The sequence below is a fragment of the Rissa tridactyla genome, chromosome 3 (genome assembly GCF_028500815.1).
Source record: "Rissa tridactyla isolate bRisTri1 chromosome 3, bRisTri1.patW.cur.20221130, whole genome shotgun sequence".
Taxonomy (NCBI): domain Eukaryota; kingdom Metazoa; phylum Chordata; class Aves; order Charadriiformes; family Laridae; genus Rissa; species Rissa tridactyla.
The window spans coordinates 38,405,854-38,426,016 of record NC_071468.1 but is presented as its reverse complement, the minus strand read 5'-3'; the positions used below and the strand labels follow the sequence as shown (position 1 = coordinate 38,426,016).

The 20,163-nt window shown below is 41.0% G+C and overlaps 2 protein-coding genes across 2 annotated transcripts; one reads left to right on the top strand and one right to left on the bottom strand.

Annotated features, from left to right (window-relative positions):
- Positions 1-36: 36 nt before the first annotated feature.
- On the top strand, positions 37-17,655 carry CEBPZ (CCAAT enhancer binding protein zeta). The gene is made up of 16 exons (XM_054197445.1): positions 37-367; positions 523-2,078; positions 3,136-3,367; positions 3,941-4,115; positions 4,753-4,841; positions 5,354-5,407; positions 6,108-6,210; positions 7,358-7,426; positions 9,839-9,905; positions 11,355-11,455; positions 12,964-13,024; positions 14,069-14,277; positions 15,377-15,460; positions 15,952-16,013; positions 16,100-16,181; positions 16,976-17,655. Exons 1-16 carry the CDS (start codon positions 230-232, stop codon positions 17,113-17,115), a joined length of 3,222 nt encoding a protein of 1,073 aa, XP_054053420.1. The 5' UTR covers positions 37-229; the 3' UTR covers positions 17,116-17,655.
- On the bottom strand, positions 16,824-19,624 carry CEBPZOS (CEBPZ opposite strand). Its single transcript, XM_054194778.1, has 4 exons — positions 19,111-19,624; positions 17,535-17,579; positions 17,193-17,276; positions 16,824-17,076 (listed from the first exon to the last, which is right to left on the bottom strand). Exons 1-3 carry the CDS (start codon positions 19,622-19,624, stop codon positions 17,194-17,196), a joined length of 642 nt encoding a protein of 213 aa, XP_054050753.1. The 3' UTR covers positions 16,824-17,076; position 17,193.
- Positions 19,625-20,163: the final 539 nt, after the last annotated feature.

Below are 20,163 nucleotides of genomic sequence, written 5' to 3'. Positions count from 1 at the left end.
CCTGGCCGCTTGGTGGCCGCGCTACCTCCCGCCGCCCGAGTAAGAACGGCCACCTGAACGCCGCTGAGGACAAGAGAAATGCCGGTGAGATTTTTCTGAGGTAAGCCCTCGGTTTTCGTACACTGACCCTTCCGGCGAGGCCCCGCGCGTGCCCTCCACCCCCCTTGCAGGACCTGCCGTCCCGCCGACCCCGGAAGCGCGTGCGCGCAGCAGCTTCCGGCGAGCAGTGATGGCGGCGCTGTGGGATTTCGGCGTGAGGAACCCGAAGGAGGCGGGTGGCGATGAGGAGGAGGATGAAGAAGAAGGAGAAGATGGAGATGCCGAAGGCTTCACGCTGGACGAGGTGCTGCGCCTCGGCGGCACCAAGGTAAGGGGGAGGGGGGGGCAGGAGGGAGCGGGAGCACGTGGCGGCCGATTTCTCCCCGGGCCGCCCCGTGTGGGGCGCGGGGTGCGGGGGGCCGTTGGGAGCGCGCGTCCCGGCGCCGGGGTCCGCCTGTAACGGCCGTACGCTGCCGCCCACAGCAAGACTACCTGATGCTGTGTGCCGTGGACGAGGCCGAGGAGATGGTGGATGGCGGCAAGAAGGACATCATCGACGACCTGAAGGCAGGGGAACTGGAGGCCTTCGTCAGCTCCCTGGGGATCGGCAAGTATGCGAAAAGTTGCCTTGTGGTGGAGGGAGAGGAGGAGGAGGGCGGTGGCGGCGGCAGCAAGGAGAAAGAGGAGCCTCAAAAGAAAGAAAAAAACAAGAAAGAAACTAATCCTCCTTCGCTAGAAGGGAAAAAAGAAAAAAAACTCAAGGAAAAGGCAGTCAAGGAAAAGGCAGTCAAGGAAAAGGCAAGCGGTGTGAAAGACAGTAAGAAGAAGCAAGCTGGCAGTGATCAGGACCAACACCTTTCAGCAAAGAAAGAGAGGCTGGAAGAAGATTTTGAGTTTCATGGTAGGCAAGTGATACTGATCAAACCGGGGGGCAAATGGTATGATCTAGAATACACCAGTGAATTCTCTTCGGAGCCACAAAATCAGACGCTTCTGTCCAAGTATAAGGCCTTGGCCCAAAAGCTGTACCAACATGAGACAGACTTGTATAAGAATAAGACAGATTATCAGAAGGGGGCCTCTTCAGCATGGATGAAAACCGTTGTCTCGTCGGGTACCTTGGCTGACAGAATGGCAGCGATGACCCTTCTCATTCAGGACAGTGCCGTCCACAGTCTCCAGTTTGTTGAGAACTTGGTAAACCTCATAAAGAAAAAGGGCAGCAGGCATCAGAGCCACATGGCTTTGGATACTTTCAAGGAGCTTCTCATTTCAGATCTCTTACCAGACAACCGGAAATTATGGTCTTTCTCGCAGCGACCATTTAACAACATAGAGAAGATGTCGAGTGGCAATAGGGATTCCAGAGACAGACGATTGATACTGTGGTACTTTGAGCATCATCTGAAACTGCAGGTGGCAGAGTTTGTGCAAGCATTAGAAACACTGGGTCATGATTCTCTGACAGCAACGAAATCCCGAGCGCTGGCAGTTTCCCACGAGCTTCTCTGTAACAAGCCTGAGCAGGAGAAAGTTCTGCTTGTTCAGCTGGTAAACAAACTGGGAGACCCTCAGAACAAAATCGCCACCAAAGCCTCTTATCTTTTAGAGACGTTACTTCACAAGCATCCAAATATGAAGGGAGTAGTGTGCAGTGAGGTGGAGAGGCTTTTGTACCGGACAAACATTAATGTGAAAACTCAATATTACGCCATTTGCTTTCTAAATCAGATAGTGCTCAGTCATGAAGAAAGTGCATTGGCTAACAAGCTGATAACTTTGTACTTTTCCTTTTTTCGGAACTGCATTAAGAAAAAAGACGTTGAATCCAAAATGCTCAGTGCTCTTCTTTGTGGGGTAAACAGAGCTTACCCTTACGCTGAGACTGGTGATGAGAAAGTGAAAGAACAAATGGACACCTTGTTTAAAGTTCTGCATCTTGTGAACTTCAGTACCAGTGTCCAGGCTCTGATGTTACTGTTTCAAGTGATGGACTCTCAGCAGACTGTGTCGGATAGGTACTACGCGTCACTATACAAGTAAGTGACAGCTTTGCATTTTTTTTATATACATCTTATTTTATGAGGGAGTCACCATTAATTTAAAGTTGTAGAAACGCTTATTTTGCTTTTAAGATATTGTGAGTTTTGCGTCTCATTGGCTAAACATTTCTGATGTTTTGTATGAGCTGGAAGAATAAGCGTGTGATTTCTTAGACTTAATGTGGGGATAAAACAAATGGTAGAGGTAGGTCCTGAGAACACAACATGTGCCTTTTATCGTTGGCACTGTTTTCTGGTGGCACGTTTTAATTCCAGATACTATTTAAAACTGATAGATAACTACTTCTGAAATCACTTTTACAGGTACAGTGGTTTAGTCACGAAATAGCCTAAAATCCTGTTTTCCTTTTTTTCGTATGGGGGATGGGGAAATACTATGTTAATAAATTCTTTAGAAGATTTAATTTGTATAGTTGGAAAGCCTTGTGTTATAAAAGTATCTGGTTTGGGGTTTTTTTATCCCAGATGATTGTTTAGAGTCTTTGTGGCATTCTTACAGGCTTCTGTTTAGTAGACCAAAGGGAAGTTGCTGATTTTTGAATAGGGAACTCAAGTTCTTCCAGAACGTGCAGTGTGTTTACAGGCCTTTCTGTGCCTGGCAGTCTGGAAAAAAGGTGGAATAGAAAATGAACTTCCCAACATATATGTCTGGTCTGATTGTGGGGCAAGCTAATTGCTAACCATTTTCTTTCTATTTTTTTGAACATCTGAATAAATCAGATTAGCTTCTTACCTTGAATAGCTCAAATTTTGAAACTGTTTCCAGTTGAACTCAATTTCTTCATATTTTCTTATGTTATCTTACTGATAGAAGTTTTTTTTTTTTATCTTCAGTGTCTCACATATATCTAGAAATATTACACAGCTATTGACAGTTCAGGGTTGATTGTAATGGTTTTGAGTAGTGGGGAACAAACTGTCACTGGTCTTTTTAGATGGCACTCTGAAAAATGAAGATGATTGTTGTTAATAGCAGTTATTCTCCTATATGCATTATAATGATCAGCAATATTTTCTCCCGTGTGTCCTACAGGAAGCTTCTAGATCCTGCTTTAGCAACCTGCTCAAAGCCATCCATGTTTCTTAATCTTGTCTATAAATCTCTGAAGGCAGATGTAGTGTTACGGCGTGTGAAGGCCTTTGTGAAGAGGTTACTTCAAGTCACTTGTGGACAAATGCCACCCTTCATTTGTGGAACCCTCTACCTTCTGTCTGAGCTTCTGAAAGTAAAACCAGAATTAAGGGTCCAGTTACAGGATCATGTGGTACAAGATTATTTCTTTACCTCATTGTTTTTCTATGTGAGCTAGTATCACAAGCATAAGGTTCCCTAACCTGTTTATTAGCAACCTGAGGGTTTGCTAATATGTTGTGTTATGAGAGAAAACACTTGAACAATTATAACTACATTAAAAGTCTGCATGGATGAGGGTGATTTAAGCATTCTAGCGGGTCCTGTGAACTTCATTCATGGAGAGGGGATTATTTTGCTAAATGCTGTGTAAGTAAGCAGGTAAACATTCTTCACCCAAAAGCTTTGTCAAAACACGGCCCCTTTGTTTCTTCTGTCTGCGGGCTCTGAAGTATTGCTAGGCAGGACTGGATTTTGTTTGTTTCTTTCTTCAGATGGGGAGGGACTATTACACTTGTGTGATATTAGCTGTAAAGTTCAATTTTCGGTCCTGTATTAAGGCCAAAAATCTGTACTGCGTGAACATTGGCCATCAGTTGTTTATATTTTTCTAAGTACCTTTTTAAGAACTGTATGTGCATTTTTCTAATAAATCAGAATAAAACCATAAAGGAAAAGCTGTTTGCTAATATTTTTTGTTGTTTAGGAGTCGGATGATGAAGAATGTTTTAAGGATCAAGAAGAGGCTGAAGAGGCTGAGGAAAAATTTGTGGATGCAGACAAAGAAGTAGAAGGTGAAGAGAGGAGCACAGCGGAAAATTCTGCTAAAACAAACAACTCAAATTCAACAGCCTCGTGGGTGCATCATCTGAATTTGGCAGGTAAATTAGCAAGAAAATATTCATTAAACTTTTGACATTCTGTAACAGTGGCGTGTTGATCAAGACTTGTTTTGAAATCAAGTGATTAAAACATTATTTTAGTTTTTCAAATTGAAGTTCGGTTCAAAGCAATCAGTTGGAATAATTTTTCTTTCTCTGTTAGCTCAGCAGTGATGAAGAGACTGCACGAGTCTGCTAGTGTATTTCACTTTGTGCAGCTTATTGTGTTTGTGCCTAAGCAATAAACAGGCTTGGTTTTTTTTGCTTCCAAGTTCAGACACCTTCAGAGTGATGTAGCTGAGGTTAGGGCATGTAACTGCCGATCTGCTTGTGAAGCTTGGTAGAACAATTCGTTTAGCTTTGAACCTGCTTCTAGCTTCATTCTTTCTTGAGGACCTTTTGGGACAGAGCAGGACTTTTCAGAAGCTTCCTTGGAAGCACTTAGGAACTCACCTGTGCACCTGATCATACACTGGGGAAGGGCAGCTGACAGTAACCCTTACTTGCTACTGAATGAATCTGTGGCCTGTCCAGCTAAGAATGATGCGCAGCATTATTATCATGGTGAAATGAAAATAATACTCTCATAAAGTTGCCTGAGGAAATTTAAGTTGTTTTCCTCTCCTCCACCCCTCAGGCAGGAAGCGTGGAGCTTCATATGATCCTATGCACAGAAGTCCTTTATACTGCGGTGCTGAAAGTACAAGCCTTTGGGAACTGAAGAAGGTAAGGCATTCTTACGTTGCCTATTACGGTGGTTTCTTAGTGTGGCCCTTGTATTGAGAGAAGAAAATTAACTTGGTTATTCTTGGAGTAGCTACCTGGGTAATGTAACAGAAAGGTTAAATGACACACTGTTCAACTTGTATACGTTACATACAATGCTGATATTCCAGAGTAGGGAATAGGAATTTTTAAGTGGAGGTTTGAAAAATAACAGTATTTTTTGGCTTTTGGGTCTTAGCTTTGTATCAATAAAGCTTTTTAATGTTGGATTAAATAAAATTTTAAGTGAGGATGTATTTAGTTAACGCAAACAAAAGATGAGAACGTGAAGTTCTTCAGTTATTCAAGGGCAGAACACATCAGCCTCACACTACTACACGTGTCTGCACGTTATTCGGTGAGTTATAGAGTGGATTTATGACATAGTGGTATTGTCAGGAGTCTGAGATGTCCACGTGAATAATGATTGCATTTATTTTTAAAGTAGAAATAAATGATTGATGTTTTTTCAGCTTTCTGAACATTTTCATCCGTCTGTGGCCCTCTTCGCAAAAACAATTCTAGAAGTAAGTGCTTTTACTAGTCTGTAGCTTTGAAGGTTGATTTTTATGTTAATTGTCTTTTGCCATTTGAAAAAATACTTTATAAAGCTTCCTTGCGCTCTGCAGGTAACTAGAAGCTCTGCAGTACTATAACGTACACTCAAATGCAGAGCTTTTCATGGAATTAAAGTGTTTTATCTAAAGGAGCTGCTCACGGAAGTAATTAACTTGGTAAAAATGTGGGTATTACATGATTCTTAAAGCTTTTTTCGAGTTTTGGTCTATCTTTTTATTTAAAGTGGGTTTTTTATGTGGGGAATCCTGCTGTTGGAACAAATTATTTCTTAATATTGTTGTGGTATCATGCCAAAAATACTCAAACCTATACAAATACATATTTAAAATATTTATTTTCATTTGAATAAATGGTATCCAAATAGTACTGGGTATTAACTGCTATTAGCACCATACATTGCAAGACAGTTCATCACTGAAACAAAGTGAAGGAGGTGGTTTTAGTTAAGAAAATACTGGAATTCCAAAAAAAAGGAGAACTTACACAGGAGTGTATTAGCTGGTCAGGCTTATGTGATGAAGTATCCCCAAGTCTTTATTTTTTTTAAAGTGTGGTTTAATAATATTCTTGGACCGTCTGAGTCCTCTGTGTTTAGTTGCTGTCTTTCTAAAATGAAGACCTTAATGATTTTTCGCTTTTTTACTTCAGGGAAATCACATTCAGTACTCCGGTGACCCTTTGCAGGATTTCACATTAATGAGATTCTTGGATCGGTTTGTGTACAGAAATCCCAAACTCCATAAAGGCAAAGGTACGAACTTCTTGTACATATTGGCACATGATCTGGATTATTGATGGTGAATGAACTCTTTTTCTCTCAGATTACCAAGTAACCCTTTCTGCTTGTCGAGTATTTGGCATGCATGTGGTGCAATGGTGGAGTGGGATCAGTCTTTAGGGCTGCAAGAGAGATGTCTGCAACTCAGAACCAGCTGACAATCACGTACTGCTGCCTCTCACATCCGCAGTGCAGAAATTGCTAACCTAGCAGGAATAAGCATAGTGATAGGGGAATATAAAGACTGCAGAATGGTTGAGTTTGGAAGGGACCGCTGGAGGTCATCTTCTCAAGCAGGGACACCTAGACCAGGCTGTCCAGGCTGTCCAGATGGCTTTTGAATGTCTCCAAGAAGGGAGACTCCACAGCATCTCTGGACAACCTGTGCCAGCTCACAGTCGCCCTCACAATGAAAGAGAGTTTCCTGATGTTCAGACAGAGCCTCCTGTGTTTCAGTTTGTGCCCATCACCTCTTGCCCTGTCATGGGCACCACTGAAAAGTGCCTGGCTCTGTCGTCTTTACACTCTCCCTTCAGGTATTCATATAAATTGATGAGATCCCTCTGAGCCTCCTCCAGTCTGAACAATCACAGGCCTCTCAACCTTTCCTCACAGGAGAGATGCTCCAGTCCCTTCATCATCTTAGGGGCCCTTTGCTGGACTCTCTCCAGTATGCCACGTCTGCCTTGTACTGGAGAGCCCAGACCTGGACAAAGCACTCCAGGTGTGGTCTCAGGTGCTGAGTAGAGGGGAAGGATCATCTCACTCCACCTGCTGGCAATACTCTACCCAATGCAGGACAAGGATACTGTCAGCCTTTTTTTGCTGCAGGGGCACATTGCTTGGCTCATGGTCAACTTGGTGTCTGTCCACCAGGACACCCAGGGCCTTTTCTGTAAAGGTGCTCTCCAGCTGGGCAGCCCCAGGCATATACTGGTGCGTGGGGTTGTTCCTCCCCAGGTGCAGGACTTTGCATTTCCTCTTGTTGAACAGCATGAGGTTCTTGTTAGCCCATTTCTCCAGTCTGGATGGCAGCACGACCCACTGGTGTGTCAGCCACTTCTCAGTTTTGTATCAATGGTAATAAAGTAATTTGTTTCTGATTTATGTTCTGCTACAGAAAACACCAGCAGTGTGGTAATGCAGCCGAAGAAGAAGCAGTTTATGAAAGATCTGCAGAATCTTGCAGGTAAGCCAGCTCTTTTTCAGTTAAGAATATGACGGGTAAATAATTCTTGGCTGTTTGTTGCAGACATGTGTCACCTGCACTGTCTGTGCTATTTCTGTTAGCAATAAAAGAAAGTTCTGTCTATTGGGAGTTCAATGGTGGTGCTTGATGTTCAGGATCAGGTCTAATCTTTTTGTAAGGGTGCATGGCATCTCTACAGCTGAAACTTTGGATCCATTGAACCGTTTTAAGAACAAATGACATAGAGAAAGTCAGCTACCTCAACTGTTAGCCTCTTGAGTAGGAAAACACTTTGTCTTCTGCTGTAGCACTTGGTTACACGCCAAATTTTTTTTCAGACCTTTCTTTTCTCTCTGCTTTTCCCCCCTCTGTTGTAGTAATTCCTTTTTCCTAGGCAATGCATGATGAAGATCATGCCTTCTGCTTAGCCATCCCATTAAGAAATGTAAAACAGCAAAGGGCAGAGCTATTGAAAGCTGCATGCCTTGTTTCCTGTGCTGCTTTTGCTATGACCTGTGTATGCTTCCTATACCTTCTCTTATGCTAAGTTACCTTTTTCCTGCATCCCTGTAAAAGGAAATACAGCCGCTGGGTGAATAGTAGATTTGCAATCTTGTATAAAAAGTTTAGAACATTATTACAACTTTGCTTGTAGCTGGCAATGTGACTGCTTGGAGGGGTGGCGGGGAAAAGGCCTTAGAATTTATGTCAGCTAATGAAGTTTCTAGTTAGGAGAGCAATCTGGTAGGGTACTAACCTCAGAGGGACATGAATTTATGAAATATTAACTAAATTTTCTGCTCACAAACATGCTATTCTTATGTCTGTCTGGCATCCTGGTTTTACAAACAATATTTTTTAAAGTTCTTAAAAATATCTAAAATTATATAAAAATCTTTAAAACATATGGTGATCTAGCAGTAGTTAATATACTAGTATTGTGTAGTTAATGTTTTTATTTGTTCCAATTTATCATATAATCACTTTTATTCTGCTTATTTTGATTGAAAAGTTGCTTAAAATCTCAGAAAATGAATTTATGTAATTATTTAGATCACATTAAGCTCTTTGAGTAAATGATATGGATTACTCCATACAATGCCACAGCTGCAGCTATTGTTAGGATTAGAGCAAGGTATCTTTGGCACTGTTGTTTTGCCAAGAATCTTCCTGCTACTAGAAAGAGGCCGCCTTTTGTCTAATCCCACTGTTTCCTGCAGTTAAGGGCAGGACTTGGTGGTGAGACAAAGCAGTTAAAAATTCAGGGTAAACCATCAGTAAAACACATTGTTTAAGGACAGAATAGGTGCCATCCTTTGTGGTACAATCTCTGTAACATTCCCAGGGATGTGCTTCCTCTGTTGTGTTGCACAGAGGTTTTAGGTATGCAGATTAGCTGAGATACCTTTACTGATGTGTGGTGTTATGGCTATCAAAGCTTCAAGTAGGAATTTTTACCTAGAATGCATTTGAAGGTACAGTTTGTTTATCACATTCTTTAGTTTATTCTGAGTTGAAGGAGCAGACTAAGCATTTAGAACTGAATTTGAGGAATTTAAGTGTTCTACAAATGAAACATTTGATACAAAAATAGGGATATATTAATATGGATACAAAAATATGCACTTAATGCATATAGCTGGTCTCTGCTGGGGCTTACAGAACTGAGATTGCTAATCTTCTGGTACCTTCTACTATTCATTTGAAGAGTCCTTCTGGGAGCATGCTGATCTGGCTTCAGAAACTTGGACCTTGTCGCTTAAGAAATATTATAATCTGTGCCCACTGAGATAATCAGTAGCTCTTTCTCCTTTGGTTTACTTCTGACGTGGAGGAGGGAAGGGGAATGTATGAGGGTAAAAAGCTTCTCCACAGGGAACTTGATCAATCCCCTAGTTGATCTGCTGTTGCAGTGTCATATTTTGCCTCAGTTCCTCAAAAATGGAGGCAGGGTGAGGCTCAATCCCTTCTTTGACATGCTGAGCTGGTGTGTGGTCCTGCCTTGCAGCTGCTGACGAGCTTTTCTACTGCCAGGAGTGCTGGGCAGAAGTGGTTCCAGTGTTTCAGTGCATGACAGAGTGTTTATCTCATTTCCTACTTCGCCTCCCCCTCCTTTTTTAAAAATGCATTCCTGCTTTAGGTGCTTGCAAAACCTCCCTTGCTGATACATAAATTAAAACCTTGTTAGGGCTTTGCCTCTTGAGTTTTTCCATGGGGTCTGCTCACATCTATCAGCTTCAGTATATACAGTGCGAATGGTTACTTTGAAGAGGTTTTGAGATGAGCTCCGCTTTATTCAACGGATGGTACTGGGTATCTGCGTACTTCTGTCTGTGCATGTTGTTTAACCTTTTAAAAGAATAGCAACCACTTTAACTTGAGGTAAAATCAGTTCTTTTTTTATATTTGCAGTCAACAGTAAGGAATTCCGTGCCAAAGATGAAAGCAAAATCCCAGTGGATGAAGTGTTTTTTCACAGGTAATAAAATACTTGTGAATATTCATCTTAAGTGTTGTTTTCTAATGCAATGCCATCAAACCCCATTACATCTCATAAGTATTCTCTGGTATTCCAAGTGTTTGCAAAATTTGATTAATTTGAGTGACTTGTGATGATAGTATTTTCCTTAGAACATTTCAACATTTGTTGAGTAATTTCAACATTTGTCAAAAGTACTTAGGAAAGAATATCACTTATCAACAAAGGCAATCAGTGCTTGTAGTCTACAATCAAGTAAGCTGACGTTGTAATAAAGAAGCCTTAAACAGTGGGTAGTGATGAATGTCTTGTGGGTTGTAATTCTTATGCATAAGAGGTATTTAAAAGAAATCTGGAATATACCTTGCTTATGTTATTAGCATCAAATCTCACTAGAATGGAGCAATGCAAAAAATTTCAGAGGAACTAGTTTTCTGTGTATTTCTGGTTTTATTATTCATAGTTCTTTCCGTGTAGTTGGCATTCCTTTCAGATTATGATATAAAAATGCAGCTATATTACTAAAATTGAAGTGATGTCCATTTGGTAAAGATTTGTTCTTATTAGATCAAAATACTGGTTACCTGTGAGTGTCGTCTTAGGAAATCCATGTTTGAATTCACTTCATTTACTTTGTTTAATTCATTTTGGTTTTTTTTGTTTAATATATTCATTGTTGTAGGGGCTTTTAAAATTTTTTGAACTATCAGGTTAATGGAATTTACTAATTTTAGTTATTTGATATTGTAATATTGAAGAATGTAATATTGATTAATAAATAACTAATCTAGTGGTATTAATTTTGAGATTAAAGAAAAGCAGCGTAAAAACATGCCTCTGAAAAGTGAACAGTATGGTTACATTAAGGGTGACTGAAACTGAGATTACACATTTAAAGTCTTCCATACCAGGTGCTGTACTCTTTTGCTCTTGTATATGATCATATTTGCTTTCTGTGTTTGGTGGTTCTTTAATATGAAATGGAGAGAAAGTTGTTTAGAATGACTGGCAGAAGGTAAAACTAAGCACACGCAAGAAGAGGGCTACAGGAAAACTTAACAGAAATTAATGAGTGAATCTCTTTTATGTGTTTTTTCCCCCAATTAGATTCAAGTTGAACTTGATCCTTTCTTCCTTGTCAGTATAACGCAGATGTTTGCGTTTTTCTTGTGCCTATTTATAAATTCACTATGTTCAAAATAATTTCTGGCACCTTTGGCTGTGAAATTTCTTTGTTTTAAATCTGACAGTAGTGGCTTACTCTTTGAAGAAACAAAGAAAATATAAATCGCTGATTTGAGATGTGTTTGAAACCATTATGTACAATTTTCAACTGGCAACATACATGTGAAACAATCTGCAGGTTGTTTTTTTTTTTTAAAAAAAAAAAAACTTGTCATAAAGATCATCACCTGTAATTTTGTGTCTGAGAGCAATACATTTTTTCAGATTCTATTCAAAGTTCGATAAGAGGAGAGAGAAACAAAAGCGTCAGGATGATGAAGAAAGTGTGGAAGATGTAGATGATGATGAATTTGAAAGAGCGTTGGGTAAGGTTGTATTTTTCCTTGCAGTAACTATCCTAGTATTTCCTGCTTTTGCAAATTATTAATTTATCCTTTTTACAGTTTATGTTGTATAAAAGAAACGAAGGAATATGGAAGTGGAAGGAAACTGGCTTTCCAATTCCCATTCTGTGCTACTACAGCCAGCAGTTCATACTGTCCCTCACATAAGCCAACTGAATGACCATCTTGTAAGAGGTCTCGCTCTCACTACTCCAGTAGCATTCAGCTTGTTCAAATGGTTGGAAGGGGTCTAATTTTGAACATAAGCTCATGAGTGGGGCTTCATGCCTTTTTGTCCTATTCGTAATGTAGTCTGAGAGTTAAATAACTTTTTACAACAGCACGTAACATTTGCTTCTATCCTTTCTTTACTGCTTGGCCTTTTTCAATCTTCCTTGCAGTTTCTGTCATCGTTCCTAACATCTTTCCTGAGGTTATTTGTTCAGTTAGGTCCTTGGCAGGCTTCTGCAGTAGTCTTAGCTCTTCCTGTAGCATGTACTTTGTTTGCTTTGGAAGTAGTGTATGATTTGTTCCAGAATCTGAATTTGTTAGTGTACCATAAAATGTCCATTGTTTTATGATTTCATATTTTACTTATATATACATACACATTACATATATGTGTATTGTATATGTTATTTGGAAAAAAAAAAAAAGTCCAGCTAGCTCTCCACAACTGTTTTGTGCAATATTTTGAGAATTCTGAACTCCCACAGTAGGATTCTTCCTTAGTGACACAGTTAGTATTGTCTTAGTTAACGACAAGAATCTGTTACTAATTGTGTTTGTTGTTTTATTGTTAGTATCTCTAATAAGTTACATCTCTGAGAATTTGCTGCATAAATTCAGAAGCATAAATTAAGGATCTTCTAATGTTAGCTTTTATTCTTTGAAACAGAACAGCTGTAACTTTTCAGATTTTGTTTTTCCCTGCTATTTTATATAGCAATTAATTTCTAAGTGAGTCCGATGATAGGAACTTTCACCCTCTAGTCTGCTTGCTTTTCTGTCAAAAATTACAGTGAATACTTCTAATCAGAAATTTAACATACAGATTAGCTGGCAGGACACTTGCTTGGGGTACCTTAATTAACCCCTTATTTTGTCTGACTTGGAGCAAGTGTTTGAGACTTGTGATATCCCACCTGCCCACTAAGTTTGAATCACTGGGTAATTGTGTCCATTTCTGTCTGCCTGCTTCCCACATCATGTAGTTCTGGCCAGAAATTACATCCTGGATAAAAGAAAACTTTCATTATTTTTCAAAGAAAAATATTTTTTCAGAAATAGTCCAGTTAACTTTATGTAACTATTTTGTGGGGTATTTTTCTATAGGAGTATGAACCTTTTGGTGTCAGGGCCCTTTGTTACTGATGCAGATCATATAAACTGTTCAGGAAATGATACCTAAAAATAATGTATTTTGCAATGACTTTATATTTCTTTATTTGATTTTGTTTTGGAGTAATAAACGATTTTTTTCTCGCTAGATACATTTGAAGCTGCTGATAATGCCATTGATGTCAGCCAGGATGACCTTGATTTTGCTGGGTAAGATTTTAAATTGGTTCTTTCATCTCTTGTTTTCATACCTATATAGAGTTTTACTCTGCAAAATTGGATAGACCTTTTTCAGAAAGAATATCACCTTGCAAAAAAGGCAGTAGCAGTTGAATGGTGGGTAATGCTGCTTTTCTTCATGTCGCATAATGGAGCATTGTGATCCCGTGGTGCTTACAGTCTGCTGGCCTGACACGTGAGACCCATAGTATTTTATTTATACAATGCAGTGACTTAAGTAAGCAAGGTAAAATCTTACTTGTTTTTCATTGTCTCAGGTTTCTGTTTGAGAATTACCAAGTACAAAAGTAAGCAGAATGAGGCATAATGGTACTGCTGCTGTAAGGACTGGTTGTAACTGGACCTCACGCAGTAAATAAACTTTGTGTAATCCAGAATCGCAGAGCTCAGTTCCCAGGAAGTCAGCAGTTTCATTAAGTAGCCTCTTTTTTACTGAAAGTACCTGCAATACAGCTTTCGAATTGGCAGAGAGTTTTTTCTTGAGGTGAAAGGAGAACTAAAGCTTAAACTTACAGTGAAACCTGAACATTTTTGTGATCCAGACTGCTGTAAGTAAAAAAAAAACAGTAAAGAGGAGACAAAAAAACAAGTAACCGTCTAGTACATGAAGAACCACGTTTCCTTTCTGAAGGAAAAAAGGATTCTTATTTCTTCATTTAGTAGAGTTGCTAGAGATACCAGCAGTTTGTGTGTTTCACATAAAAGACTTTTTGAAAAGGAGAAAACGCACGTAGGACATAAAATACTGAAGCTGACATTTCTGTTAATTTCGGAATATGATTCTCTCCAGAACTTCTGAAAGTGGTTGACTCTTATAATACAGATCCATATGGTGATGTTGAAAACATATCTGAGTTTCTTAGGTCTCAGCCGATATTTACAGTATTTTGCAATGATGTTGAACTTCTCTAACATAGTGTAGATAACATTTATCTACCTATGTTATCTACAGTTATCTGGATGTAAACAGTATTTCACCAGATGAAGTACTAAGTTTGTTACGTATTTTTTTAGTAATATAAAGAAGCAAACGAAAGGTGGTAAGAAAGGCCAAAGAAGCGAGGAATCCAATGCTGACTGGGAGGATTCTGATGACGAAGATGAATTCAGTGATCTGGATGATGAGGAAGTCTCCTTAGGAAGTATGGAGGAAGACTTTGGAGAGGATATGGATGAAGAAGGAGGTGTATTTATGGATGTGTCTGATGATGATAACAGCTTAGGTAAAGTACCATTTATTATCAAAAAAACGAGAAGAAAAAGCTTTAAAAATAGGTTGTCTAATATGTAATTACATATATAAATGCAGATTTAGTTACCTAGGTGGGAGTTTTAGCTTTTAAGTAAAGAAGTGACAACAAGTCTTTCTCTGGACAATGAAGTCTTAAGAGAAACGTTTCCTGGCACAGTCTCCTAGGTGCAAGTGCAAATTAGGCACCTGGGCATAAAAAGTTGCCAACAAGACATGTTTATTTCATTCCAAAAACATTGGCAGTAAAAAAAAAAAAAAGTAGCTTTATACACAAATAACTATGTATAAATAACTGTATTTGTGTATTACACACAAATAACTACCTATTTCAGTAGGCAGAAATATGAAAACGTCTCAAAGAGAAAAATAAGAAAAAAGTTCTGGTACTTGGTAATTTTTTATTTCTTTAGTCCTAGTTAATGGTGATTTTGCTAGATGAGGTAACTTATTTAAATTGCTGTCTCGTAAGTAACAGCTTACTCTTCTAATACACCTGTGCACCCAAATTTTTATTACCACTGTAATAATAACTGATTGTTGCAACTGAACGGCTTTATTATCTTTTCAACTGAAAAGTACAGTTTACACAGTATATACTTTTACGTGTCTGGAAAAGCACAGATTAGTGGAGTATTTCAACTAATAACTTCAGGTCACAGAAAGGTGATCGAGGGGAGAGGAGATAAACTACCTCATACAGCTGTTAACATGTTGTTAATCTTTCATGAGGTTATTATTTCACCAAATTTACCAAGCAGACATTCAAGGTTTACAGAACACCTGCCTTTAGCCTTGATATTTTATGTGTCTTAGTATCACGTTTCATTCTTTTTTGGTGCTGTGGAAAAAAATTATAAAGAATGGCACACCACTGACCCATTTTTAATGGCCTAGGTTGAAGAAATCCCAGATTTGGTTGCATGCACTGCGTTTTAAACTTTTTTAAAGTAAAGACTTGGACATTTATGACAAATATGCCTAAAAAGAAATTTTATTCTCTGCTGTGCTTTAAGTACATGTACATGGTGTGAGAATTAGGGATCGATGTATCTTTTTTCTTTTCCTGTTAGACCCAAACAATGACAAGCAATTGAAGTCTGCCAGTAAAAAGGGGAAGATAAAGAAAGATATGAATTTTGTGGGATCGCTTGAAGGTAAGGAAACACTGACATGATTTCCATTTGAGAAGGCTTAATACAAATACAGAATCTGGAATACTTTATTATCAGAGGGTTTTAGTACAGTGGATTATCTACACTTTTGGATCTGGGTTCAGATTTGAATAAACCATAAATGAAGAGGAGTTGGCCTTACCCTTGTCCTCCAGAGGGGGTGGCAATACACTGAAGAAGGACTGGGAATCAAGGGAGGAACTTTTGAAGGAAGGAATGAATTGTACTGGCAGTTTGTGCATCTGTTACTAACATGTGATGCACAGATTTGTGCTATTTAGTTCTTGGTTGAAAACTTTTTTCCTTTTTTTTGGGGGGGGGAGGGGGAGGTGGAGAATAAAGGTTTCTAATACAGCTATTTTAGATGCTCTTGTTAAATAAATTTAAAAAATTAAAACATGGTAACACTTTGGTTTAGTGTCTTTGTGAACTTGAAAATTCTGTCTTGTAAAAACAACACCTTTTGTTTGAAGGATCCAACCGAGGAAAGAAGAGAAAACTGAATGATGCTGGTATACTGGCATCTGCAGAAGAGGTAAGTTTGATCAGTGCTTAGCAAAAAGCGATCAAGCATTTTACTTGTTTCTTTCTAATAAAATACTAAAATTTTTCTCTTTAAAGTTTGGCTATCTGCTGGATGAAAATGCTGGGTCAAAGTTTGACAATATCGGACTGAATGCCATGGCCAACAGAGATAATGCAAGTAAGTACATGCTACAAAAAGCAGATAGTTGTAAGGCCATTTGCTTCTTTCTCTTCAGATTCTGTACTTAAAAAGATGTACCTGTAACCAAAATACACACATGGTCAGAGATGCCACAGCAGGGACAGTAGCTCAACGTTAGTAAGACATGACTTCATTTTCTTCAGTTACAAGAGATCCCCAGTGCTAATATGGCTTCAGGAAAATGGAAGAGGCTCTCACATGGCCCGTTCACACTGTAAATAGGGACAGGCAGCATGCTGTTTGTCAAGCGTTCATGTGAATTTTGCTCTGATAAAGAGTGACCTGGATTCTTGTGAAGGGAAGACATAAGGCATGGCTTTATCTACCTTTATCTACCTACCAGAGTATTTCCTTACAGTATCGGTGATGCAAAAGTAGTTCCCCAAGAATAATTCTAATGAATTAAATGTGTATTTACTGATTGAATAATCAGTCCTTTGTAGAGCTTTAACGAGTCTTGCTGGTGTCACCTGAAAAATGTTAACAGCACTCAAACACTGTACTCCTATCCCAAGCGTGTCTAGCACTAGTAAAATAAAAAGCAGTGGCAAGAGCGGTCTTAAACCCTGAGATTCTGAGATGGTAGGGTATGTTTTGTGAAATGAAAAAACCAAAACCTTCTCTGGTGTCAAAACCAAACTGGCAGCTTGCACTTTATTAACATTTATAAATACAGTAGCCAAGTTTTAACTTTTACATGATTCGTCTGTATTCCACATCACGGTCAGAGGTATCCATCGGCTCCTTATTTGTCACCTTTCCTCTTACAGATGCCAAACAGATCCAGTGGGAAATAGAGCGTGACAAGTGGCTTCACAATAGGGATGTGAAAAGCATCATCAAAAAGAAGAAACAGTTCAGGCACAGAGGGCTGAAAAACAAGTACAAAGGCAAGAAATCAAAAAGATGAACTGGACATTTTAATGTGGACACTTTTAAAATAATTATTCTAAAATATTTTTTTAATTAATCATAGATCTTTCTTACTTTAATTTTTGCTGCTTAACCATGTCATTTGGTCATTCTCCCTTATGCCGTGAATTCCAGACCACTCATTGGATTTGTAATACACTGAAAAATAGGAAAATCCACGTCGGCTGTTAAGTTAGGCATGTCTGAAGGTGAGCTACTTTGCGACTAGTTTTGTTGGATGTATAGTCCTGAGGACTCCATCCAACAGTCTGACACTCCAGCCGCACTTATACTTAACAATAAACACTTCTGCAATGTCTCCTGGGGTAAGTTTTAAGCAATAATAAAATCGGTTTTATACATAAGATGCAACTGAAGCTTCAGCCATCCTTCTGAAGCCAACAATGACAAACCTACCTTCCAGAATTGATGGAAACCTCTTCTGCATTGTGTGTCTGAAGTCTGAGAAGAAAGATAAATCAGTTACTTTACCCAACGTATTTTAAGACAAATAATTAAATGTACTATTTTTCTATAACGATTAGTTTTACCTAAGTTTGTCTGAGCTCCTTAGTTACAGCCACTATTAAATAATGTGATCTGAATTTACTTTTTTTTCAAAAATTGTATCACAGACTGTATTCAGGTTACTCATATGTGCAGCCCTGTCATCACAGTGTTTTCTGAGCTTCCTCCCAATTGTGATAACCAAAAGCAAGCTACAGATTCACAGGATGCTGAATGCTTCTCAGATGGACAGGCAAGTGAAAATTTCCTTGTTTCCTTATGCAGCTTTAGGTGTTCACCAAATCCTTCTGTCAACCCAGTAGAAAAATCGTGTAATGATAGCTTTACGCTATTTTAATTATTTACAGCAGCTCACAGAAGGATCTTATCAATGCTAGTACTAGCACAAAGAAAGTGGCAAAAGCCTCATTCTGGGCGCACTGAACTGTTAGATGAGCTCACTGAACCTTACAGAACTACAGGAACTAATCTGCACTACACAGAAGAACAAGGACCTAGAACTGAAAAGGCAGAAATGAGAAACCATGAATGCCCACCATTAAGTTACCAAGACAAGCCAATACATCCATTCTCCACATTTTGGTTATATATTTTTTTAAATAAAAATGCAAAGAGAAAGATAGCTTAAGTGTAACAGCCTGCCTGCATCTGAATCTGGGAAAACAGATGCAAACTGATGTAGTGGAAGTGAAATTCAGCTTGAACTGGCTGTGTAGACCGCACAACTGCTGAAATGGGTGGGCTCGTGCCCTCCCAGCCCCAGCAGTGGCTGCCTTTTGTCTTGCACTGACCCTGCGGGTAGCAGGACCCACGGCCTTGTCCTGGAGGGACACAGGCCTGTCCAACTAGCGCTGCACCCTGAATGGAAAATAAGGCGCTGCTGTCCACAGCACATCTCCTTGCAGCAACTGGGTTGGCGCTTGGCATGTTTCTTGTGTTAACCTAGGCACTGAGTCCTAAGGGGGACCGAAGCCACGTCACCTCTAAGACGATGCTGGCTGCCGCCTCCACTTGCCAGCCGGCTCTGTCAAACCACAGAGCCCGCCAGACCCAGGGAAGGCCACGACCACCAGACGCCTGAAGCGGTATTGATCAATTCCCGCCTCGTTTGCAACCGGCCTCTCCTTTTTAAGTCGCTGTTTGAGCCGACGCTGTAACTACCGAAACGCCCAAGATTCAGCTTTGTTCCTGGCGGTCACGTGCTGCCTTTCGAACGCTTCCTCACGGTTTTGATTTCGCAAAACTAAAATAGCGGTTTTTCTTTTAGCAGCTGTCCTCCAGATGCACCTACGCTAATACAACCCCAACTACTGACCCTAACGCGGCAGCTTTTCCTAACGCGCCCGCCTACGCGGCGTGAGGGGCTGCGGGCACCTGAGGCAGCCCCCGGCGCGGAGGCGCTTCCCGCCCGTCACTGCGGCGCTGGTTGCCGCCCCCTCCCCAGGCCGCCCCCGCCGCGCCGCACCTTGGCTGCGGTCCATGGCACGGTAGAGCAGGAGGGCGCCGAGCAGCCCCGCCGCCTCCAGCAGCAGCAGCCCCCTCACCACGCGCCGCGCCATCGCCGCCGCCGGGGCACGGCGCCCTTCCGTTACCGCCGGTAACGGCCGCGCATGCGCGGCGCCCCCGCGCCGCCAGCCCGTTTGCGCTCCGTCTCCGCACGGGGTGGGCAGCGCATGCGCGCTTCTTCCGCTCGCGTCCGCACGGGCCCGTAACGGTCGACCCAGCACCGATCTCGGGGTCGTGGGATCCCGCCGAGGCGCTAAGCTGCGGTCCGGGTCTGTGGAGGGCGGCAGAGAGGAGGCGGAGGCGCGTCTCGTCTGCGCGGGCAGGCCCAGGCGGGTCCGTTGCTCAGCACAGCGATGGCGTTGGGTGCAGGTGGCCGTCCTTGGCTGCTGCGGCTCGCCCTCGGCGGCCCACGGTGGCTGCCCGCAGCAGGTCCGACTCGCCACCGCCTTTCCCTGCTGCCCGGGGGAACCCATTCTCCTCGCCTCGCTGTTTCAGCTGTGAGCAGGCAGCCTGTGTGCCCACCACGGCTAAGAGGCCGGGCCAGGCCTTGCAGCCCCACGTTGAAAGTCTTGAGTGGGTGCCCCCTGTCAGGCAAGGGAGCAGGCCTGCCTTCAGCACGGCTCTCCTGCCGCCTCGGCTGGTGGGAGAGCACCCCTGCTCCTCCGGGGAGCCAGCACCGCTCGCTCTGGGTTTTCTGCTAGGGGAGAACACTGCTAGATACATAAGGCTCACAGCTGTTAACAAGGGGTCATAGTTCTGTCATGGGGTTGTTGGAAAAAAAAAGCGCCATGTGAGAGCTCAGTATTTAATTGTCTTTTCAACATGAAAAAGGACTTTACAGACCAGCTCCCACAGAGGGTATTTAGAATCAAAAGTGGCAGCATCCTTTCCCTCTCAGTGTTCTTTCTGTTCTGTGGTTTTGATTTCATTATTTTCTACTATTCACTACCTGTTTCTCTTAACTCATAGTATAGGGCTGACTTTATTGCCAAAATAAAACCTCTTGGGATTT